Here is a 24824-nt window from a genome sequence, read left to right on the forward strand (position 1 = left end):
CAATGAGAGTAGCATTTTTAGAGATTTCAGAGGTAGAATCTGAGGATGGAGAAGAATGGCAGGATAAGACTAACTTTAAGGTATTTGCTTTTGAGTGACTAGTCACTGACAGAATTAGCCCATATCGGGGAAAACAGGATGATCAGCACTCTCCTGTTAACGTTCTAGACAGTTGGGGGCCATTTATCTTGAAACATTATCTTGTAGTAATTTGCATTCACATTGATAGTAGAAGCTGACTGTTTTCTTTGGACAACTCTTTTTTTCAGGTTTCCTCAAGCATCTGCTTCCTACATATTACTACAATTTGCACAGTATGGGAATATCTTAAAACATGTGGTAAGGCTTAATTTTTTTCAGTTCAGAGTTTTGACTAAAGAGGGATAAGTTGTGAATTGAGAGAAACTGCTTCTGAATTTTGTGGGTTTTTTTTAAACTTAAATTTTTTTTTAAGTTTTGATATAATACATCCTTTGAAGTCTGGAAGGCTGGAAGTTGCATAGTTTTTGACAAAAAGAGATATAGTGAGAAGATATGGAGAAGTGAGAGTTTGAAAATCCACCTCCTCTCACCTCCTTTCTTAAATAGTTTACAGTCTTAAAAAAGATAGATTATACCAAGTATTATATTACTGTTTTCCAATTTGAGCTGCTTTTATTGGGGATAAAAGAAGTAGGAGGCAGTTCCTGAGCTTTTAGAGTTTTTAGAGCTTTATAGCTCTAAAATTTAAAAAATTATCTTACCTTGTGCTACAAGTTATAAGTAACAAATCCTTTTTTGTTGCTAGAGATTGACTTAACTCCTATACAAAATCAAATTGAGTAGTTTTAAATAACTTTATGGCAAGTGTTGCTTTGATCTCTTTACAATAAACATTATATTTTGAGAAGTATCTTACTTTCAGAGAATATGTACATGTTGATTGTAGAGAATTGAGAGATTGTTGAAGCTGTTCTAAATACGATTTTTGTTGAACTTTACAGCTTTTTACAAGGCATCAAATACGGAATGGAAGTAAATTTATCTTAACATGTTCCTATTTTCTAGTAGAATTCATTAGATGTAGATTTTATATATTTTCTATTTTAAGAGACAGTTTTATTCTTTGCAGATGTCTAATACAGGAAATTGGATGCATATTCGTTATCAATCTAAACTGCAGGCTCGGAAGGCCTTAAGCAAAGATGGGAGGATTTTTGGAGAATCCATCATGATTGGTGTAAAACCATGTATTGACAAAGTAAGTTATTGGTGATGTAAGCAAAGTAGCTTAATCTATTTGAAGAGCACAAGACCAAGGATTGAAATTGGTGGTTGTGTCACTTGGTTTCACTGTGTCTGTTTTTCTTAGTTTGTAAAATGTGATGATGTTTATAGTACTCTTTGTGGTAAGCCGAAGGTATTTAATCATAGAGTTTAGAATTTAGAGGTAATCTGTCCTCACCTCTTCATTTTTCAGATAAAGAAACTGAGAGGGCTTAAGTAACTTGTCCAGAGTTGTTAAAGGTGAGGCCTAGATTTTAGGTCTCTTGACTACTAATCCATTCTCTTTCTTGTGCAAAGCGATACCAGATTCTTTAAAGTACTTAAATGGAATGGTACTATTTCAGAATGAATTAGTTCATATTAATGTTAACTGATAGTTAACTTTTAAATGTCAAAGGTTTTCGTTTCAAAATATTTCTGTTTAAAACTATTTTAAAATTATTCTATATATACTCATTAAATAGTACAGAGTACAATTTAAACTGTTCTTTGTGGCTTGTTAAATCATTGTGAACATTCTTTAAGTATATGTGAACTTGTACTACATTCCAGGCATTGTGCTTGGTGCTAGTATACACACATTAATGAACAAAGCAAGATGTGGTTCCTATTCTTAAAATCTGTTATATCAGTGTAGTTATATAGTTATAATACTGTGCTGTAACAAATGTTTGCAGAGGCCAGAAGAATATTTGGGGTAACTAAGTGCTAAATAGCATTGGAGTTTGATTCTTTCCAATCCAGGTTTCCCTAAGAATTTTTTTGTCCTTGCTGATTTTTCATAGTGTTTTAGGAAATTCTTATTTTTGTGGACTATAGTTGTATTGAGATTGTTTGAGGTCACTGAAGTGAGATTTCTGGCTGAGCATTCAATCTCAAATGCTACCTAAGAAGCAAATATTTTCTCAAGCCTGAAATTATTTGCAAGTTTAATTAGAGCAAATAAAGTATTTCATCTTTGTCTTTTAATTAAATTTTCTAAGTAGGATGTAATACTGGATGATATGTATTATGTTTATAAACAAAGGAGTTATTTCTTTGTTTCTCCAGAGTGTTATGGAAAGCAGTGACAGATGTGCTTTATCATCTCCATCTTTAGCCTTTACACCACCAATCAAAACTCTAGGTACACCAACACAACCTGGAAGTACTCCTAGGATTTCTACCATGAGACCTCTTGCTACAGCATACAAAGCCTCTACTAGTGATTATCAGGTATTTTAAGGATTGGATAAAAAAAGATGTACTTTAATGGCTGAGTGCATAGCATGCTTAACTTTTTCATTGTATTGATTTGTATGCCATTAAATGTTTCCTGAGGAGGCTATTACCTTGATGAAACCTTTACGCTTAAAAGTTTTCTGCTTTAAAGTTAACATCTTGGCCAATTGGAAAGTTATCATGAATTAAAAAAAAATTTATTTGCCATTCCTTTAAATTTTTTGAGAGTTGTTTTAGCTTTTTCTAAGTTATATTTGCATACATATGAAATGTATCCTGTGTGCATCTTTGACATGAGGGCGCATTAAAACTCTATTAAATTGATGACTAAATTGATGGTATCCAAAGTGCAGAACCTTAGGTTGGAGTAGCTTTGGTTATTTAAATGAAGACATTGACCAACCTCCAGACAGAAAAAAATTTCTCACTTCAAAAAAGCTTAAAGAAGTTAATTATGTTCTTTGAAGAATGGTAGAAGTATTATGACCTCATTTGGTATATTATTGTCTCCTACTGACTAGCCAAGTGTTCGAACTTAACCAGCTGCAGAAACAGGTCCTGAAACACACAGTACATGAAACACTTGTGCTTTAGTAGGGCAGATAGTGGTAGTTCAGTTTTTTGACTTCCTCTGAAATTTGGAGATTATTCTAGAACTGTTTTTTTCTTTAGGTTCTATTACTGTTATTTTAAATTTCCCATTCTGTGCAGCTTTTGTTATTCAATTTTTCTTTCTTTTGTTTTGAGACAGAATGTCTCTCTGTTACCTAGGCTGGAGTACAGTGGCGCTATCCCAGCTCACTGCAACCTCTGCCTCCTGGGTTCAGGTGATTCTCCTGCCTCAGCCTCCTGAGTAGATTATAGGCACATGCCACCACGCCCAGCTAATTTTTTGTATTTTTAGTAGAGATGGGGCCATGTTGGCCAGGGTGGTATCAAACTTTTGACCTCAAGTAATCTGCCCACCTTGGCCTCCCAAAGTGCTGGGATTACAGACCTGAGCCACTGCGCCCAGCTATTCAATTTTCTAATTTAAGAAACAGATGTTATTTGCTTTGCCAAAGGAATAAAATTTTGGCATTCTTAAAAGCATAAGGATATTCTAAGTCCATATTTTAATTTTAAAAATATACAGTTCAGGCCAGGCGCAGGGGCTCATGCCTGTAATCCCAGCACTTTGGCAGGCCGAGGCGGGCGGATCACAAGGTCAGGAGATCGAGACCATCCTGGCTAACACGGTGAAACCCCGTCTCTACTAAAAATACAAAAATATACAATTTAGTGCTATAAATGCATTTTGGTGTTTCTCTTTTAAATGAGCAATTCTAGAATTGACTGTGACACTGAAGTAACAATAACCTAACCGTTTTTTTTGTGTTTTTTAATAGGTTATTTCTGACAGACAAACGCCAAAAAAAGATGAAAGTCTTGTATCCAAAGCAATGGAGTACATGTTTGGCTGGTAGTAGAACACCAAGAAGGAGGTTGCTACACTAAAACAGAGTTAGCAGAGTGCTGCTGGTTCCTTCGGTTAGTTATATAACTGTTCCTGCAGTATTGGATAGCTATCTCATACTTCTTTTAGAAAGAAGCCTTTTTCATTAAGCATACAGCCTATTTGTAGCTCGCACTTTAAAAGATGCTTGAGATACATTTTAAAGAAAACTAAAAATCCCTGTAAATAGGATTTTGTGCTTTCTGTAACAGTGCATGCTTCAGCACAGAAAACTCAGCATTGATTATTGTAAATTAAATAACTGAAATTGTGGTGAGACGTCATAGTCTTCATGAGAACGTGGGGGTGAATTTCATGAAGGGGAACTATAGTTATTTCTACCGACACAAATATTATAATTAGCAATTTGAATTATGGTCTTTTAATTTAGATAGTATTTAATATTTTAATTATCCTTGTTTGTATATGTCCTGTCACAGAGTGTCCTCTTGGTGTATTCTAAAACGAGCATTCTTTTAAAAAACCTAAAGTTTCTTGATAATAAACATTGTCAATGATATGTGTATTAGTCTGTTTGCATTGCTATAAAGGAGTACCTGAGGCTGGATAATTTATTAAAAATAAGAGGTTTATTTGGCTCAGGGTTTAATTGGCTTGTAGCTGTACAAGAAGCATGATGCTTTACTTGTGGAGGAAAGTAAAGAAGAGTGAGTGTATCACATGGTGAAAGAGAGGAAGAGAGCAGGAAGAAGGAAGTTCTAGACTCTTTTTAATAACCAGATCTCACATGAACTCATTACTGCAGGGAGGACACCAAGCCATTCATGAGGGATCTGCCCCCATGATCTAAACATCTCCCACTAGTCCCCACTTCCAACATCGGGGACCATATTTCAACATGAGATTTGGAGGGGACAGATATCCAAATGATATCAATATGTATTGAACATTTTTTGAACGGGTGATTTATTATAAAAAGCTTTAAGTATTCATTGAAAGAGAAAATATGTATGAACCACTATATACCAGCTTTAATTACCATTAAATTTTGCCATACTTGTTTCTTTTCTTCCCCTTTTATTTTGTTTAAAGCACATCCCAGATAAGATGTCATTTTACTCTAAATACGTGAGGATATATCAAAAAAGAATATTTCTACATGGAATTACAATGTCAGTATCCCACTGAACATAATTAATATCTTTTTTTTTTTTTTGAGACAGAGTCTTGCTCTGTCACCCATACTGGAGTGCAGTGGTGCGATCTTGGCTCCCTGCAGCCTCTACTTCCTGGGCTCAAGTGATTCTTGTGCCTCAGCTTCCCAATTAGCTGGGACTACAGGCGTGTGCCACCATGCCTGGCTAATTTTTGTATTTTTAGTAGAGACAGGATTTCACCATGTTGGCCAGGTTGATATTGAACTCTTGAACTCAAGTGATTCACCCACCACGGCCTCCTAAAGAGCTGGGAAGTATTACTAAGTAATACTAAGGAATGTACTGGCATGAATGAAGATTCATTTATAAAGTATATTTTCATCTGAAAACTTTTACATTGAAGTCTTTTTCTTCCAGTTTAGGATTATATTTTATATCCTATTTCATAATGTGCAGAACTCAATTATTCAATGTAGAACTGGCTACTAAATTCCATTTTAAAAGTCGTGCATTTGTATTTGAATTAATACACATTTTATTAAAAGGGTTGTTTATTGGAGGGGGTGTTTTATTTATTTGCATAGGCCTTCATGGACTGTGAAGTTTGCTTTTGGGCTAAAAATATTTGTTTGCTATATTTTGTTATTTCTCTTGGTATCATATCTTACCCATCTTTGTATCTGTCATTTATTTTAAAAGATCCAGGAAAATTTCAGAAAGCGAGCTGTCCTATTTTTGAACACTATATAAAAACAACAAAAGTGGAATATCTGTGATGTTAGGAAAGTTACCCTGAACTAAGCCTCCTTTTAAAAGCTCAGAGAAGCTGATTTCAAACAAAAATAACGTGAAACTATAATCATGCAAGGTTGTTTAAAAAAAAAAAAAGAGTATAAGGAAGAAAATAACATCCCTGTAGACATTGAAAGCACACCAGAAAGGCATGCCCATAAATGGATAGAAGCTATAGAGTAGTACTTAAAATTGAGTTTTAAGACATTTAGAAAATCATACAAGATATGAAAGAACAACAAAAATAAAATTGAAGAACTTGGGAAAATATTAGTAATAGAGGAAAATCACTCATAAATTAAGACTAGAATAAACAACAGCTGATGAACAACAAATATGCCCTGAAAGAAATGAAAGATAAAAATGGAGGACTTTTAGAAATCAGAAAGAAAAGAGATAAAAAGGATTAGTAGGGGTATGACAAACTCTAGAGACAGAAAAAATGCAACATACAGAACAAAATCAAATGACTACTTTGATGAAAAAAATTTGGAACTACACATTGGAAGAGTAACCTGCCTACCTGAGATTATTATACTGGGACAACCAATGGCAATATACAAACTTTGGGTTTGACTAGACAAAAACAGCAAATGACTTACAAGAGCAAGAGTTAAAACAGCAGCACTATGTCAGGAGGAAAAAGAATAGCCTCTTTAAGATATCTGTAGAAAGAAAATGTGAGTAAAAGATTTTGTATCTACCAAAACTGATTAAGTATAAAAATAACTCCTCAGACACTATCAATGTGCAAGAATTCAGGAAACGTGTTTCCGTTGAGTGTGTCCTGAGGAATGGACTAGAAAATGCACCTCCAGCAAGCTAAATGCCTAGAAAGATGACATAAAGGCTGGTGAGCATTTAATTTTATGTTACATCATGAGCAAAGTGCTGACCACGTTTATTGCTTGAATTGAAGCTCAGGCCACTAGATAGCTTTTCCCTTATCACTGTCTTTCAAGTCTACTCAGGCTAATATGACAGGAGTCAGTCTTTGGTTTACAGTAAAATACCAAGCTGATTTATCTGTGAACCAAGCCTGGGGTTTTTTCCTCCTCTGTCACCTGATAGTAGTGGTGAACCCCAACGAAGCCATGAGCTGAGGGAAAGGTGCTGGTGTCTTGGAGGTAAGTTACATGGGCCACCTTTTCATGGAAGTGGGAGCCCTAGGAACTGCTTGGGCACCATCCTGAATGTAACATGAGTTATTACTATGCTGGTCTATTCTTTGGGTTTGGTGGATCTGACAATACCCAGCTCGTGGTGGATAGCTCTGGTCACATATTTGATGTGCTCTGATGTGAGGAGCTACTCTCTAAATAGTGACTAGTTATCTGCTGCGGAAAGACTGACTGAACTCCAGAAACCTAAAGGTCTGTGTTACGACTTATGCAATCAGGGCTTGCCAGAGACTCTGTAGCATCCTTGTCTACCAGGAATGTCTCTGGCATCATGGGATTTGCCAGGTCATATGGCCTAAATGTCAAGTTATTTGTACTATAAGCTGGAACTTGCTCCAGAACTCCCTCACTCTGGGCCCCACTAAAATCGAAGCCACATAAGAAATGGGTCAAAGGAGTTTTCCTATCTACAATTTGTGTTTCTAAAATCCAGAAGCTTATAAAGTGCTGTATCTCTTTTTAATGGTAGGAGGATCAAGGTGAAATAAATTATCCTTTAGTGACGGGCAGTCCTAGCATGCTCCAGACCAATGGACCCCTCATAACTTCACCAATGTGGTTGTCCTTTGAATTTTTGTGGTTTATCTTTAACCTTCTGGAATGCATGTGACTTAGGGCATCCTGAGTACTTCCAGTTTGTTTGTTTATTTATTTATTTATTTATTTTTGAGACTGAGTTTCGCTCTTGTTGCGTGGGCTGGAGTGCAATGGCGGGATCTTGGCTCACTGCAACCTCTGCCTCCCAGGTTCAAGTGATTCTCTGAGTAGCTGGGATTACAGGCGCCCACCACCATGCACGGCTAATTTTTTGTATTTTTAGTAGAGACAGGGTTTCCCATGTTGGCCAGGCTGGTCTCGAACTCCTGACCTCAGATGATCCACCCGCCTCAGCTTCCCAAAGTGCTGGGATTATAGGCATGAGCCATCGCACCCGGCCAGTTATTTCTTTAAAAAAATAATTTTTGTTGTGGTACAATACATATTATATGAAAATTACCATCTTAACTTCCCCCCCACCTTTTTTTTTTTTTTGGAGACAGCGTCTCTCACCTGGGCTGGAGTGCAGTGGTGCTATCACAGCTCACTGCAGCCTCAACCTCCTGGGCTAAAGTGATCCTCCTACCTCAGCCTCCCGAGTAGCTGGGACAACAGGCGTATACCACCATGCCTGTCTAATTTGTATTTTTTAGTAGAGTTTGCCACGTTGCCCAGCCTGGTCTTGAACTCCTGGGCTCAAGTGATCTGCCTACCTCGGCCTCCCAAAGTGCAGTGATTACCAGTGAGGGCCACCATACCCATCTCATCTTAAAACAATTTTAAAGAGATGTTCAGTGATATTACATACATTCATAATATGCAACCATCATCACCATCCATTGCCATAATTCTTTCAATCTTGCACAAATGAAACTTTATCCATTAAGTAATACCCCTCCCCTTCTCCCAGGCCCTAGCAACCACTATTCTTTCTGGCTCCAAAATTTTGACTATGCTTCCTCATATAAGTGGAATCTTGCAGTATTTGTATTTTTGTGACTTATTTCATTTAGCATGGTATCTTCAAGATTCATATATGTTACAGCATATGTCAGAATTTCCTTCCTTTTTAAGGCTGAATAATATTCTCTTGTATGTATATTATCATATTTGATTATCCATTTTTTGATTTGTTGTACACAGCAACTAGAACAGAGGGTAAGAACACAGAACACATTAATACCTTGTCTAAGATCACATAGATAAGTAGTAACAGCAATAGGATAAAAACTTTTTTTTTTTTTTTTTTAGAATGCAGTTTTGTGAAACTGTAATATTTTGAGATTTAGGTGTTTTTAGTTTCTATTTTAGGTCCAGGAGTACATATACAGTGTTGTTACATATGTTAATTGTGTGTTACAGGGATTTAGTGTACAGATTGTTTTGTCACTCGGGTAATAAGCATGGTACATGATAGGTAGTTTTTCAGTCCTCTCCCTTCTCCCACCCTCCCAACTTCTGTTGTTCCCTTCTTTGTGTCCATGTGTAGTCAATATTTAGCTTCCACATTGAGTACACACGGAATGAGAACATGCAGTATTTGGTTTTCTGTTCCTGTGTTAGATTGCTTAGTATAATGGCCTGCCTCTCCATACATGTTGCTGCAAGGGACATCATTTTCTTCTTTTTTATGGCTGCGTAGTATTCCATGGAATATATGTACCATATTTTCTTTATCCAGTCTATTACTGTTGTTGGGTATTTACGTTGATTCCATGTCTTTGCTGTTGTGAATAGTGCTGTGATGAATATATGTATGCATGTATTTTTATGGTAGGATGATTTATATTCCTCTGGGTATATACCCAACAGTGAGGTTTCTGGGTTGAATGGTAATTCTGTTTTAAGTTCTCTGAGGAATTGCCACATTGCTTTCCACAATGGCTGAACCAATTTACCTTCCTACCATCAGTTTGTAAGTGTTCCCTCTTCTCTGCAACCTTGCCAACATTTTTGTTGACTTTTTAATAGCCATTCAAACTGGTGTGAGATGATATCTCACTGTGGTTTTGATTTGAATTTTTGTGATTCGTGACGTTGAACATTTTTTCATATGCTTGTTGGCTGTATATATGTCTTCTTTTGAAAGGTGTCCGTTCATATCCTTTGCCCACTTTTTAATGGGATTGTTTTTGCTTGTTAATTTAAGTTCCTTATAGATTCTGGATATTAGACCTTTGTGGGATGTACAGTTTGCGAATATTTTCTTTAGTTCTGTAGGTTATCTATTTAATCTGTGTAATGGTTAATACTGAGTGTCAACTTGATTGGATTGAGGGATACAAAGTATTAATCCTGGGTGTGTGTGTGTGAGGGTGTTGCCAAAGGAGATTAACATTTGAGTCAGTTGACTGGGGAAGGTAGATCCACCCTTAATCTGGTGGGCACAATCTAATCAGCTGCCAGCAAATACAAAGCAGGCAGAAAAGGAGAGAGACAGGCCTAGCCTCGCAGCCTACATCTTTCATCTTTCTCTTGTGTTGGATGCTTCCTGCCCTCGAACATCGGACTCCAAGTTTTTCAGTTTTGGGACTCCGACTGTCTCTCCTTGCTCCTCAGCTTGCAGACAGCCTATTTTGGGACGTTGTGATCTTGTAAGTTAATACTTAATATACTCCCCTTTATTTTTATATATGTATATATATTTATATATTTATATGTCTAATATTGTCAGTGGGGTGTTGAAGTCTCCCACTATTATTGTGTGGTTATATAGGATATATATATAGGATATATATATATCTCCTATTAGTTCTGTCCCTCTAAGATAACCCTGACTAATACAATCTGTTTATAGGTTGTTTTGTTTTGTTTTGCTGTGCAGGAGCTCTTTAGTTTAATTAGGTCCCATTTGTCAAGTTTTGTTTTTGTTGCAATTGCTTTTGGCGCCTTCGTCATGAAGTCTTTGCCAGGGCCAGTATCCAGAATGGTATTGCCTAGGTTTTCTTTCAGGGTTTTTATAGTTTTAGGTTTTGCATTTAACTCCTTAATCCATCTCAAGGTGATTTTTGTATATGGTATAAGGAAGGAGTCCAGTTTAAATAGTCTGCATATGTCTAGCCAGTTACCCCAGCACCATTTATTGAATAGGGAGTCCTTTCCCCATTGCTTATTTCTGTCAACTCTGTCGAAGATCAGATGGTTGTAGGTGTGCAGTTTTATTTCTGAGCTTTTTCGTTTGTTTGTTTTGTTTTGTGTTTTGAGATGGAGTTTCACTCTTGTTGCCCAGGCTGGCGTGCAATGGCGTGATCTTTAGTCACTGCAACCTCCATCTCCTGGGTTCAAGTGATTCTCCTGCCTCAGCCTCCTGAGTAGCTGGGATTACAGGCATGTGCCACCACGCCTGGCTAATTTTGTATTTTTAGTAGAGATGAGGTTTCACCATGTTGGTCAGGCTGGTCTCGGAACTCCTGACCTCAGGTGATCCTCCTGCCTGATTTCTTTATTTGTCTCTGTGTCTGTTTTTGTACCAGTACCATGCTGTTTTGGTTACAGTAGCCCTGTAGTATAGTTTGAAGTTGGATAATGTGATGCCTCCAGCTTTGTTCATTTTGCTTAGGATTGCCTTAGCTATTTGGGCTCTTTTTTGGTTCCATGAATTTTAAAATAGTTTTTTTCTAATTCTGTGAAGAATGTCAATGGTAACTTAATGGGAATAGCATTGAATCTATAAATTACTTTGGACATTATGACCATTTTAACAATATTGATTATTCCTGTCCACGAGCGTGGATTATTTTTCCATTGGTTGTATTATCTCTGATTTCTTTCAGCAGTGTTTTATGATTCTTGTTGTAGAGATCTTTCACCTCCCTTGTTAGCTGTATTTCTAGGTATTTTATAACTTTTGTGGCTATTGTGAATGGTATTGCATTCTTTATTAGGCTTTTGGCTTGGACGTTCTTGGTGTTTAGAAATGCTACTGATTTTTGTACACTGATTTTATGTCCTGAAACTTTGCTGAAGTTGTATATCAGATTTAGGAACTTTTGGGCAGAGCTTATGGAGTTTTTTAGGTATAGAATCATATTGTCTGCAAACAGAGATAGACTGACTTTCTCTCTATTTGGATGCCTTTCATTTCTTTCCCTTGACTGAGTGCTCTAGCCAGGAATTCTACTACTGCATTGAATAGGAGTGGTGAGAGTGGGCATCCTTGTCTTGATACGGTTCTCAAGGGAAATGCTTCCAGCTTTTGCCCGTTCAGTATGATGTTGGCTGTAGGTTTGTCATAGATGGCTCTTATTATTTTGAGGTGCTTTCCTTCAGTGACTAGTTTGTTGAGAGTTTCTGACGTGAAGGGATGTTGAATTTTATTGAAAGCCTTTTCTGCATCTATTGAGATGGTTTTTGTACTTACTTCTGGTTTATGTGGTGAATCATATTTACTGATTTGTATATGTTGAAGCAACCTTGTATCCCAGGGATAAACTCTGCTTGATTTTATAGATTACCTTTTTACTATGCTGCTGGTTTTAGTTTGCTAGTATTTTGTTGAGGATTTTTGCATCTATGCTCATCAAGGATATTGACCTGAAGTTTAGTTTCCTTGTCTTGTCTTGTCTTGTCCTGTCCTGTCCTGTCCTGTCTTTTCAGACAGTCTCACTCTGTTGCCTAGGCTGGAGTGCAGTGTCGCAATCTCGGCTCATTGCAACCTCTGCCTCCTGGGTTCATTCAAGAAAGCTCCTAAATCTGTTCATTCAAGTATTCAAGTGATTCTTCTTCCTTACCTTCCCGAGTAGCTGGGACTACAGTAGCCCAGCTAATTTTTGTATTTTTAGTAGAGACAGGGTTTCACCGTGTGGCCAGGCTGGTCTCAAACTCCTGACCTCAAGTAATCTGCCCGCTTCAGTCTCCCACAGTACTAGGTTTACAGGTGTGAGCCACTGGGCCTAGCCAACTTTTCCCTCTTAACACTTCTTTAGCTGTGTGCTAGAGATTCTGATATGTTGTTTTATTCAATTAATTTCTTTATTTCTATCTTAATTTCCTGTTTATACAAATGTTATTCAGGAGCAGTTGTTTAATTTCCATTTAATTACATGATTCTGAGTGATTTTCTTAGTTTTGATTTCCATTTTTATTGTGCTGTGGTCCGAGAGTGTGTTTGGTATGATTTAAATTTTTTTGAATTTGGTGAGGATTGTCTTATGGCTGATTATGTGGTTGATTTTAGAGTGTGTGCCATGTGCAGATAAGAATATATATTCTCTTGTTGTGGGGTGGAGAGTTCTGTTAGGCCCCTGGGTCAAATGTTGAGTTCATGTCCGGAATATCTTTGTTAGTTTTCTGCCTCAGTGATCTGTCTAATATTGTCAGTGGGGTGTTGAAGTCTCCCACTATTATTGTGTGGTTATCTAGGTCTCTTGTGTCAGTCTCTAAGAACTTGCTTTATGAATTTGGATGCTCCTGTGTTGGGTGCATATATTAATATAAGGATAGTTTGGTCTTCTTGTGGAACACTTTACCATTGTGTAATAATGCCCTTCTTTATCTTTTCTGATCATTGTTGGTCGAAAGTCTGTTTTGTCTGAAATTGGAATAGCAACCCCTGCTTTTTTCTGTTTGCTGTTTTTTTGTTTGTTTGTTTTTGAGACAGAGTCTGGCTCTGTCACCCAGGCTAAAGTGCAGTGGTGCGATCTTGGCTAACTGCAAGCTCCGCCTCCTGGGTTCATTCTCCTGGCCATTCTCCTGCCTCAGCCTCCCGAGTAACTGGGACTACAGGCGCCCGCCACTGCGCCCGGCTAATTTCTTTCTGTATTTTTAGTAGAGACGGGGTTTCACAGTGTTAGCCGGGATAGTCTCGATCTCCTGACCTCGTGATCTACCCTCCTTGGCCTCCCAAAGTGCTGGGATTACAGGCGTGAGCCACTGCGCCCGACCATTTGTATTTTTGTCTGACAGAGTTATTTTGGAGAAGCAGTCTTCAGGTTCTGAGATTGTTTCCTCATCTTGGTGAATTCTGCTGTTAATACTTGTGGTTGTATTATGAAATTCTTGAAGTGAGTTTTTGAGCTCTGTCAATTCAGTAGTTCTTTCTTAAAAGGATCATTTTATCTTTTATCTGCTTTATCATTTTATTGTAGTCCTTAGAGTCCTTGGATTGGGTTTTGGCTTTCTCCTGAATGTTGATGATCTTCGTTCTATTCATGTTCTGAATTCTATTTCTGACATTAAGCCATTTAAGCTTGGTTAAGAACCATTGCTGGGGAACTAGCGTGGCTGGAGATGAGAAGACATTCTGGATTTTTGAGTTACCAGAGTTATTGTGTTGGTTTTTGCTCATCTGTGTGGGCTGATGTTCCTTCAGTCTTTGAAGTTGCTGTCTTTTGGATGTTTTTTCCCCCCCTTTAACCTTCTTTGTGGTTTCACTGTGGTATAAAGTGAGTTCAGTCAACTGGCCTTAATTCTAGTCTGCTGCTGGGTCTTGGAGGATCCCCCCTCAATTACTGTCTCTGTGCCTTCTTTTTTCCTTCCTTCCTTCCTTCCTTCCTTCCTTCCTTCCTTCCTTCCTTCCTTCCTTCCTTCCTTCCTTCCCTTTCTTCCCTTTCTTCCTTTCTTCCTTTCTTTCTTTCTGTTTGAGGCATAGTCTTAGTCTGTTGCCCAGGCTGGAGTGCAGTGGTATGATCTTGACTCACTGCAACCTCTGCCTCCCGGATTCCAGTGATTCTCCTGCCTTGGCCTCCTGAGTAGCTGGGACTACAGGTGCCTGCCACCATGCCTGGCTAATTTTTGTATTTTTAGCAGAGACAGGGTTTCATCATGTTGGCCAGGCTGGTCTCGAACCTGTGACCTCAAGTAATACGCATGCCTTGGCCTCCCAAAGTGCTGGGATTAAAGGTGTGAGCCACCGTGCCTGGCCCCTGCTTTTCTTTTGTTCAGTGTTCTTGTCCATGGAGCTCCCTCAGGCAGGTGTCACAGTTGTAGACAGGCCATATACTTGCTGGGTCAGCCCTAATCTGCTCTCTGAGTGCTTCCTGGGGGGACACAGGGTTGTGCCTGCCCAGGCATAAGCAGGACCCCTGGACTAGAAGCTTTAGTGGATATGGCCTTTCTTATGAGAGTGGGTGGAGTTGCCTGCCCTGCCATCCAGGCATTTTCAGGGCAACAGGAGGCTGTGCCCCTTAGCAAATTCAGGCAGAGGCAGGACCTGTGGACTGGAAGCTCTAGCAGGTGTGGTTCTCCTGGAGTCACCCACCCTGCCCTCTGGGTATTTTCCAGGACAACAGGGTGCTACAATCAGAAGTGGGACAACTGGGCTGGAAGCTCTAGCAGGCATTGCTTGCCTGGCTGCCAGCCGCAGGGGTGAGTGGGGTCATCCACCCTGTTAGGTGTTTCCTGGGACAACAGGAGGCTGTGCCCACCAGGTTAAGTCTACACAGAAGAGGGACCACTGGGCTAGAATCTATAGCAGGTATTGCCTACCTGGCTTCTAGTGGTGGGGTTGGGTGGGGCCACTCACCCTGTTATCCAGGTGCTTCCTGGGCAATAGGGGGCTGCAAACTCTGGCTGAGTTCACACAGAAGTGGGACCCCTGAGCTGAAAGCTCTGGCAAGCACTGCCCACCAGGCTACTAGTAGTAGGGGTGGGTGGGGTCACCCACCCTCCTGTCTGGGTGTTTCCAGGACAAGAGGCTGCAGCCACTGGCTGAGTCCAGGCAGAAGTGGTTCCACAGGGCTGGAGGCTGGCACCAAGCCTTGTCCAGCGAGGGGGTGTGGAGTAATCTTACTGCTCCCAGGCACCATAACTATAGCCTCTATTGGGTCTGTGGCACCAGTGCTGGTCTGCTCTGGGGCTCAAGGCTTGTTGAGGTCCCCTTGGACTTGAGTGTTGCCCCTACAAAATGTCCTGGTGTCTCTCAACCTCAGTCCTCAAAGCACAGTGGGGGAGGTGCAGGGGAGCCAGGAGGATTCTCCTGTTCCCAGTCTTGCACAGGTCCCTGTGGAGAGTGTGCGTCCTCCAGGGGGCTCTCACTTTTTGATCCTTTTCTGTGTTGGAGAGATTCTCCTGCCTCCGCCCTGAGCTCAGACAGGCTGGTGCCCAGCTTCGCTCCTTTCTGCTCTCTCTGTTCCCCTGCTTCCTTGATGCATCCTGATGTGGTTTCTCAGATGATTGGCCTGCAGGGTCAGTGTTCACTAGCCGTTTTGTTTCCTCTCCATGAGAATGGCACGCGTGAGCTGCTTTTAGTCTTCCATCTTGACCCAACCCCCAAGGTTATTTGATTTTTAAACCACTTAGGTGAACTTGAGAAATATTTTACATGAATCTCCTGGGTTCTAATCACAGCTCCTTAATTAACTACTAATTAAAGAATATTTGAAAAGACTATTTTAAAAACATGAAGCCAAATAAAATATTTCTTTTTGGTCATATAAAAAAGTATACTTAAAACTTTACAACATGCAAAGGATGATCTCAATGTAAATCACTGGACACATTTGGACACATTTGTTAACTATGAATATTTAAATAGTATCAAAGTGCTGAATTCTTCATGTATTTTGTTTGTGCTAGCACTTATTTTCTAGGCTGAGGCATAGGGACATTCTTGGGACAAAAAAGCATCTCTGACCCAGAGGACACATATGCATCCTTTAGCTCCAAGATCTCCAAGTTTTGCCAACTGGGAGAAACATCAGGGCAATATGTGCTGGGGTAGAGGCAAAGACACAGGGAAGGGACTCCAAACTTTTTTCTTTCTTTTTTATTGAGACGGAGTCTTGCTCTGTCACCCAGGCTGGAGTGCAGTGGCACGATCTTGTCTCACTGCAGCCTCTGCCTCCTGGGTTCCAGTGATTGTCCTACCTCAGCCTCCCAGGTAGCTGGAATTACAGGGACACGCCACTACACCTGCCTAATTTTTGTATTTTTAGTAGAGACGGGATTTCACCATGTTGGCCAGGCTGGTCTCAGGAGGGTTGGTGAAAAAGGTTTCTCTGGAGCCTTTGGGTCATGTGTTAAGTTATCAGGTTATTTCTTGGCTCATCAGAGAAGATATTTTATAAATTTAAATCATCTATCTCTTCCTGGTTGGTTTTTTTTTTTTTTTATATGTAGTAAAGTCTTGCAGCAGGTTTTAAAGCACAATTTCAAGTGGCATTTAAATAGATTGTCTATTTTATTTTATTTATTTTATTTTTTTGAGATGGTGTTTCGCTCTTGTTGCCCAGGCTGGAGTGCAATGGCGCAATCTCAGTTCACTGCAACCTCTGCCTCCCAGGTTCAAGCAATTGTCCTGCCTCAGCCTCCTGGGTGGCTGGGATTACAGGCACCCGCCACCACGCCATGCTAATTTTTTGTGTTTTTAGTAGAGATGGGGTTTTACCATGTTGGCCACGCTGGTCTTGAACTCCTGACCTCAGGTGATCCACCTGCCTCGGCCTCCCAAAGTGCTGGGATTACAGGCGTGAGCCACTGGGCCCGGGCAATTGTCTATTATTGAAAACAGCTTTCATGTACTCAAAACTTTAAAAACTTATCTAACTCAAACTTCAGATGTACCTCCATCTTGTGGCGACTTGTCAGAAGTGTTCAACATGAAAAAGTTTTAGAGTAAAAATGTTTTTTCCTTTTTTTCTTTTTTTTTTTTTGCTTTTTTATACTTTAAGTTCTGGGATACATGTGCAGTACTTGCATGTTTGTTACATAGGTATATATGTGCCATGGTGGTTTGCTGCACCCATCAACCTGTCATCTAGGTTTTAAGTCCTGCATGCATTAGGTATTTGTCCTCATGCTCTCCCTCCCCTTGTCTCCCAACCCCCGACAGGCCCCAGTATGTGATGTTCCCCTCCCTGTGTCCGTGTGTTCTCATTGTTCAACTCCCACTTATGAGTGAGAACATGCGGTGTTTGTTTTTCTGTTCTTGTGTTAGTTTGCTGAGAATGATGGTTTCCAGCGTCATCCATGTCCCTGCAAAGGACATGAACTCATTGTTTTTTATAACTTCATAGTATTCCATGATATATATATATATATATATATATATATATATATATATATATGCATGCCACTTTTTCTTTACCTAGTCTATCATTGATGGACATTTGGATTGGTTCCAAGTCTTTGCTATTGTAAATAGTGCTGCAATAAACTTAAGTGTCCATGTGTCTTTATAGTAGAATGATTTATAATCCTTTGGGTATATACCCATTAATGGAATTGCTGGGTCAAATGGTATTTCTGGTTCTAGATCCTTGAGGAATTGCCACACTATCTTCCACAATAGTTGAACTAATTTACACTCCCACCAATGGTGTAAAAGCATTCCTATATCTCCACATCCTCTCCAGCATCGGTTGTTTCCTGACATTTTTATGATTGCCATTCTAACTGGCATGAGATGGTATCTCATTGTGGTTTCGATTTGCATTTCTGTAATGACCAGTGATGATGAGCTTTTCTTTCATGTTTTTTGGCCACATAAATGTCTTCTTTTGAGAAGTGTCTGTTCATATCCTTTGCCCACTTTTTGATGGGGTTTGTTTTTTTCTTGTAATTTGTTTAAATTCCTTGTAGATTCTGGATATTAGACCTTTGTCAGATGGATAGATTGCAAAAATTTTCTCCCATTCTGTAGGTTGCCTCTTCACTCTGATGTTAGTTTCTTTTGCTATCCAGAAGCTCTTTAGTTTAATTAGATCCCATTTGTCAATTTTGGCTTTCATTGCCATTGGTTTTGGTGTTTTGGTCATGAAGTCTTTGCCCATGCTTATGTCCTGAATGGTGTTGCCTAGGTTTTCTTCTAGGCTTTTTATGGTTTTAGGTTTTACGCTTACATCTTTAATCCATCTTGAGTTAATTTTTGTATAAGGTGTAAGGAAGGGGATCCAGTTTCAGTTTTTTGCATATGGCTGGCCAGTTTTCCCAACACCATTTATTACATAGGGAATCCTTTCCGTATTGCTTGTTTTTGTCATGTTTGTCAAAGATCAGATGGTTGTAGGTGTGTGGCATTATTTCTGAGGCCTCTGTTCTGTTCCATTGGTCTATGTATCTGTTTTGGTACCAGTACCATGCTGTTTTGTTTACTGTAGCCTTGTAGCATAGTTTGCAGTCAGGTAGTGTGATGCCTCCAGCTTTGTTATTTTTTGCTTAGGATTGTCTTGGCTATACGGGCTCTTTTTTTGTTTCCATATGAAATTTAAATTAGTTTTTTCTAATTCTGTGAAGAAAGTCAATGGTAGCTTGATGGGAATAGCATTGAATCTGTAAATTACTTTGGGCAGTATGGCCATTTTCATGATATTAATTCTTCCTATCCGTGAGCATGGAATGCTTTTCCATTTGTTTGTGTCCTCTCTTATTTCCTTGAGCAGTGGTTTGTAGTTCTCCTTGAAGAGGTCCTTCACATCCCTTCTAAATTGTTTTCCTAGATATTTCATTTTCTTTGTAGCAGTTGTTAATGGGAGTTCACTCATGATTTGGCTGTTTGTCTATTATTGGTATATAGGAATGCTTGTGATTTTTGCACATTGATTTTGTATCCTGAGACTTTGTTGAAGTTGCTTATCAGCTCAAGGAGTTTTTTGGCTGAGACGATGGGGTTTTCTAAATATACAATCATGTCATCTGCAAACTGAGACAATTTGACTTCCTCTCTTCCTATTTGAATACACTTTATTTATTTATCTTGCCTGATTGCCCTGGCCAGAACTTCCAATACTATGTTGAATAGGAGTGGTGAGAGAGGACATCCTTGTCTCATGCCACTTTCCAAAGGGAATGCTTCCAGCTTTTGCCTGTTCAGTATGATACTGGCTATGGGTTTGCCGTAAATAGCTCTTATTATTTTGAGATATGTTCCATAAATACCTAGTTAATTGAGTGTTTTTAGCATGAAGTGGTGTTGAATTTTATCGAAGGCCCTTTCTGCATTTATTGAGATAGTCATGGTTTTTGTCATTGGTTCTGTTTATGTGATGGATTATGTTTATTGATTTTCATATGTTGAACCAGCCTTGCATCCCAGGGATGAAGCCGACTTGATCATGGTGGACAAGCTTTTTGATGTGCTGCTGGATTCAGTTTGCCATATTTTATTGAGGATTCTCACATTGATGTTCATCAGGGATATTGGCCTGAAATTTTCTTTTTTTGTTGTGTCTCTGCCAGGTTTTGGTATCAGGATGATGCTGGTCTCATAAAATGAGTTAGGGAGGAGTCCTTGTTTTTCTGTTGTTTGGAATAGTTTCAGAAGGAATGGGATGAGCTCCTTTTTGTCCCTCTGGTAGAATTCAGCTGTGAATCCGTCTGGTCCTGGGCTTTTTTTGGTTGGTAGGCTATAAATTACTGCCTCAATTTCAGAACTTGTTATTGGTCTATTCAGGGATTCGACTTCTTCCTCATTTAGTCTTGGGAGAGTGTATGTGTCCAGGATTTTATGCATTTCTTCTAGATTTTCTAGTTTATTTGCATAGAGGTGATGGTAGTTTGTATTTATGTGGGATCAGTGGTGATATTCCTTTATCATTTTTTACTGTGTCTATTTGATTCTTCTCCCTTTTCTTCTTTGTTAGCCTGGCTAGCTGTGTATCTACTTTGCTAATCTTTTCAAAAAACCAGCTCCTGGATTCATGGAATTTTTGAAGGGTTTTTCATGTCTCTATCTCCTTCAGTTCTGCTTTGATCTTAGTTATTTCTTGTCTTCTGCTAGCTTTTTAATTTGTTTGTTCTTGCTTTTCTAGTTCTTTTAATTGTGATGTTAGGGTGTCAGTTTTAGATCTTTTCTGCTTTCCGGTGTGGGCATTTAGTGCTATAAATTTTCCTCTAAAGACTGCTTTAGCTGTGTTAGAGATTCTGGTACATTATGTCTTTGTTCTCATTGGTTTCAAAGAATTTATTTCTGCCTTAATTTTCTTATTTACCCAGTAGTTATTAAGGAGCAGGTTGTTCAGTTTCCACATAGTTGTGCTGTTTTGAGTGAGTTTCTTAATCCTGAGTTCTAATTTGATTGCGCTGGTTTTTCCTTTCCAGATTTAGTGCTTCCTTCAGGAGCTCTTGTAAGGCAGGCCTGGTGGTGACAAAATCTCTCAGCATTTGCTTGTCTGTAAAGGATTTTATTTCTCCTTTGCTTATGAAGCTTAGTTTGGCTGGATATGAAATTCTGGTTTGAGAATTCTTTTCTTTAAGAATGTTGAATATTGGCCCCCACTTTGTTCTGGCTTGTAGGGTTTCTGCAGACAGATCCACTGTTAGTCTGATGGGCTTCCCTTTGTAGGTAACCTGACCTTTCTCTCTGGCTACCCTTAACATTTTCTCCTTCGTTTCAACCTTGGAGAATCTGACAATTATGTGTCTTGGGGTTGCTCTTCTCGAGGAGTATCTTAGTGGTGTTCTTTGTATTTCCTGAATTTGAATGTTGGCCTGTCTTGCTAGGTTGGGGAAGTTTTCCTGGATAATATCTTGAAGTGTGTTTTTTTAACTTGGTTCCATTCTCCCTGTCACTTTCAGGTACACCAATCAATCATAGGTTTGGTCTTTTCTCATAGTCCCATATTTCTTGGAGTCTTTGTTCATTCCTTTTCATTCTTTTTTCTCTAGTCTTGTCTTCACACTTTATTTAGTTGATCTTCAATTTCTGATATCCTTTCTTCCGCTTGATCGATTCAGCTATTGATACTTGTGTATGTTTCGTGAAGTTCTGCTGTGGTTTTCAGCTCCATCAGGTCATTTATGTTCTTCTCTAAACTGGTTATTCTAGTTAGAAGTTCCTGTAACCTTTTATCCAGGTTCTTAGCTTCCTTGCATGGGTTAGAACATGCTCCTTTAGCTCAGAGGAGTTTGTTATTGCCTACCTTCTGAAGCCTACTTCTGTCAATTCGTCAAACTCATTCTCTGTTCCGTTTTGTGCCCTTGCTGGAGAGGAGTTGTGATCATTTGGAAAAGAGACATTCTGATTTTTGGAATTTTCAGCATTTTGCCCTGGTTTTTCCTCATCTTCATGGATTTATCTACCTTTAGTCTTTGATGTTGATGACCTTTGGATGCGGTTTTTGTGTGGGTGTCCTTTTTGTTGATGTTGATGTCATTGCTTTCTGTTTGTTGGTTTTCCTTTTAACAGTTGGTCCCCTCTTCTGCAGGTCTGCTGGAGTTTGCTGGAGGTCCACTCCAGACCCTGTTTGCCTGGGTATCAACAGCAGAGGCCTCAGAACATCAAAGATTGCTGCCTGCTTCTTCCTCTGTAAGCTTCATCCTAGCGGTCATCCCCCTGATGCCAGCCAGACCTCTCCTGTATGAGTTGTCTGTTAACCCCTGCTGGGAGATGTCTCTCAGTCAGGAGGCATGGGGGTCAGGGACCCACCTGAGGAGGCAGTCTGTTCCTTAGCAGAACTGGAGTGCTGTGCTGGGAGATCCACTGCTCTCTTCAGAGCCAGCAGGCAGGAACATTTAAGTCTGCTGAAGCTGTGCCCACAGCTGCCTCTTCTCCCAGGTGCTCTGTCCCAGGGAAATGGGAGTTTTACTATAAGTCCCTGACTGGGGCTGCTGGCTTTCTTTCAGAGATGCCCTGCCCGGTGAGGAGGAATCTAAAGAGGAAGTCTGGCCACAGTCGTTTTTCTGTGCTGGGGTGAATTCCACACAGTCTGAACTTCCCGGTTGCTTCCTTAACACTGTGTGGGGAAAACTGCCTACTCAAGCCTCGTAATGGCAGACTTCCCAACCCCCACCAAGCTCAAGCGTCTCAGGTCAGTTTCAGACTGCTGAGCTGGCAGCCACAATTTCAAGCCAGTGGTTCTTAGCTTGCTGGAACCCAGCAAGCTAAGAGTGGGAGTGGGACCTGCTGAGTGAGACCACTTGGCTCCTTGGCTTCAGCCCCCTTTCCGGGGGTGTGAACGATTCTGTCTCGCTGGGGTTTCAGGCGCTCCTGGGGTACGAAAAATAAACTCCTGCAGCTAGCTCAGTGTCTGCCCAAACAGGCACCCAGTTTTGTGCTTGAGACCCAGGGCCCTGGTGGTATAGACATATGAGGGAATCTCCTGGTCTGCAGTTTGTAAAAACTATGGGAAAACTGTAGTATCTGGGTTGGATAGCACAGTCCCTTGACTAGGTGAGGGAGGTCCCTGGACCCTTGCACTTCCCGGGTGAGGTGACGCCCCACCCTGTTTCTGCTTGCCCTCCATGGGCTGCACCCACTAACCAGTCCCAGTGAGATGAACCGGGTACCTCAGTTGGAAATGCAGAAATCACCCGCCTTCTGTGTTGTTCTCACAGGGAGCTGCAGACGGGAGCTGTTGCTATTCAGTCATCTTGCCCAGGAACTCCTAGAGTTAAATTTAAATACAGAAGCTGGAAAATCTGATATAAAAATCAGTTGCTGTATTTAAGATTTCAGGAAGATTGACAGCTTTTCCTTTACTTTTTGTTTTCCTTTCCACCTTTCTTAAGGCTTGGTTTCAGCCCTATTATACATATTTACTTTTATCAGAAAGGATCAGAAATGTTTTTTGAGTGTAATGAACAGGCATAAATACTTTTTCAAAACATTTTTCTTAAAACATTTTTCTTAAAACATTTTTCTAAAAATATTTTTCTTTTTCAAAGTTTTTTTTTTTTTTTTTTTGAGACAGAGCCTCGCTCTGTCGCCCAGGCTGGAGTGCAGTGGTGCAATCTCGGCTCACTGCAAGCTCCGCCTCCTGGGTTCACACCATTCTCCTGCCTCAGCCTCCCGAGTAGCTGGGACTACAGGTGCCTGCCACCACACCTGGCTAATTTTTTTTTGTATTTTTAGTAGATGTGGGGTTTCACCGTGTTAGCCAGGATGGTCTTGATCTCCTGACCTCATGGCAGTAGAGCTGAGTAATTTATATCCTTAATATCAGACACTGAATTTTGACAGTTCAAGAAGACTTTTATACTATATTTCAGCATTAATATGTATGTATTTTTCCCAGGAAATCAAGATTAATGTGATCTGGACCAATTAAATAAATTTAAAGTTATTTAATTCGTTTATGGAAAAATGATACATTATTTGTAGCAAAGCCAAGCCTAAATTTTCTCTGAAGCAAATCCTAACCCTCCATTTACATTTTTCTCTTTTTTCCTCTTTCTTCCCACAAACCAAGTCCTTGTTAAAACTAACGTTGCTGAAAATTTAGTGAAGAATAAAAAGATAATTGTCTCTAAGCCCATGTTTCAGTATTTTAAAAAATATGGGTGTTTTTTTACAGCATTCCAATTTGGCTGCCTCAAGCAGTAACAGCACATGAGATTTATTAATTGATCATCAGTACATAACTGTCTTCTAAATTTGTATGAAATAGTGTCTCAATAAGACCTACCTCCATCTGAGGCAATGAATTTCAGCTTGGAACAATAGAACTGCTCCAATCAGTGATGGTTAAATTATAGCTATAGGAGAATATGACAAAGGAAAACTTTTGGGCCAACATGTAGAAAGATCAGAAATAGGATTTAGCAGTCACTCATAGAATGTTCTTAAAAAGAAGTTTCCTCAAGCCAGCTGTATTCAGTATAGTACGTATATTGGTGGAAGCTAATTCTCTATTGTGCTTTTGTGTTTCAAAATAAGTTGACCTTACTGTATACTAGAAGACCACTAGCTTCAAAAATCGCTCTTCAGTGATGGAAATATAATATATAAGCATTCTTAAGGAAAATCTCCCATTCCTCTGCTCTTTGTGCTCAAATGTTAGCTACAATAGATACGCTACTTCCGCTATCCTTTCTAAACTGGAAGAGCTGAAGTCTTCTCAGGAGAAATGTCTAGTCAAGCCCTTAGCCCATTTTTTTGTTGTAGTTGTTGGCTTATATTAGTTTTTTTGCTTTGAGCTCTATTAATTCCTTGTACATTCTGGGGATTAGCCACTTATCAGATATGTTGTTTTCACAAATATTTTCTCCCATTGTGTAGGTTGCGTTTTCACTCTGTCAATGTTTCTTTTGCTGTGCGGAAGATTTTTAGTTTGATATAGTCCTACTTATTTATTTTGCTTTTGGGGTCACATCCATAAAATCACCACCAAGACCAAAGTCAAGGAGTCCTGATCCCATGTTTTCTTCTAGGAGTTTTATAGTTTCAGGTCTTAGGTTTAAGTCTTTAATCCATTTTGAGTTGATTTTGTATACAGGGTAAGATAAGGGCTCAATTTAATTCTTGTACATGTGAATATTCAGTTTTCCTCACCACATTTGTTGAAAAAGACTATCATTGTTCCAACATGTATTCTTTGCATCCTTGCCAAAGGTCAGTGA

The 24824-nt window shown here is 39.5% G+C and overlaps 1 protein-coding gene across 13 annotated transcripts in view; it reads left to right on the plus strand.

Moving 5' to 3' along the window:
- Positions 1 to 24824, plus strand: part of NUP35 (nucleoporin 35) — a 125384-nt gene that overhangs the window by 39519 nt on the left and 61041 nt on the right. For 5 of the 13 annotated variants that reach the window (XM_016950148.3, XM_016950147.4, XM_009443839.3 and 2 more), the window contains 4 exons: positions 270 to 339; positions 1112 to 1240; positions 2317 to 2481; positions 3876 to 4502. In XM_016950148.3, coding sequence (XP_016805637.1) covers positions 270 to 339; positions 1112 to 1240; positions 2317 to 2481; positions 3876 to 3953 — 442 coding nt within the window. In that variant the 3' untranslated portion in view covers positions 3954 to 4502. Of the gene's footprint in view, positions 1 to 269; positions 340 to 1111; positions 1241 to 2316; positions 2482 to 3875; positions 4503 to 21691; positions 23554 to 24824 lie in introns of those variants that run through there. The other 8 variants (XR_010149815.1, XR_010149813.1, XR_008546664.2 and 5 more) reach the window with 4 other exon arrangements.

The sequence above is a fragment of the Pan troglodytes genome, chromosome 13 (genome assembly GCF_028858775.2).
Source record: "Pan troglodytes isolate AG18354 chromosome 13, NHGRI_mPanTro3-v2.0_pri, whole genome shotgun sequence".
In the NCBI taxonomy this organism is placed as follows: domain Eukaryota; kingdom Metazoa; phylum Chordata; class Mammalia; order Primates; family Hominidae; genus Pan; species Pan troglodytes.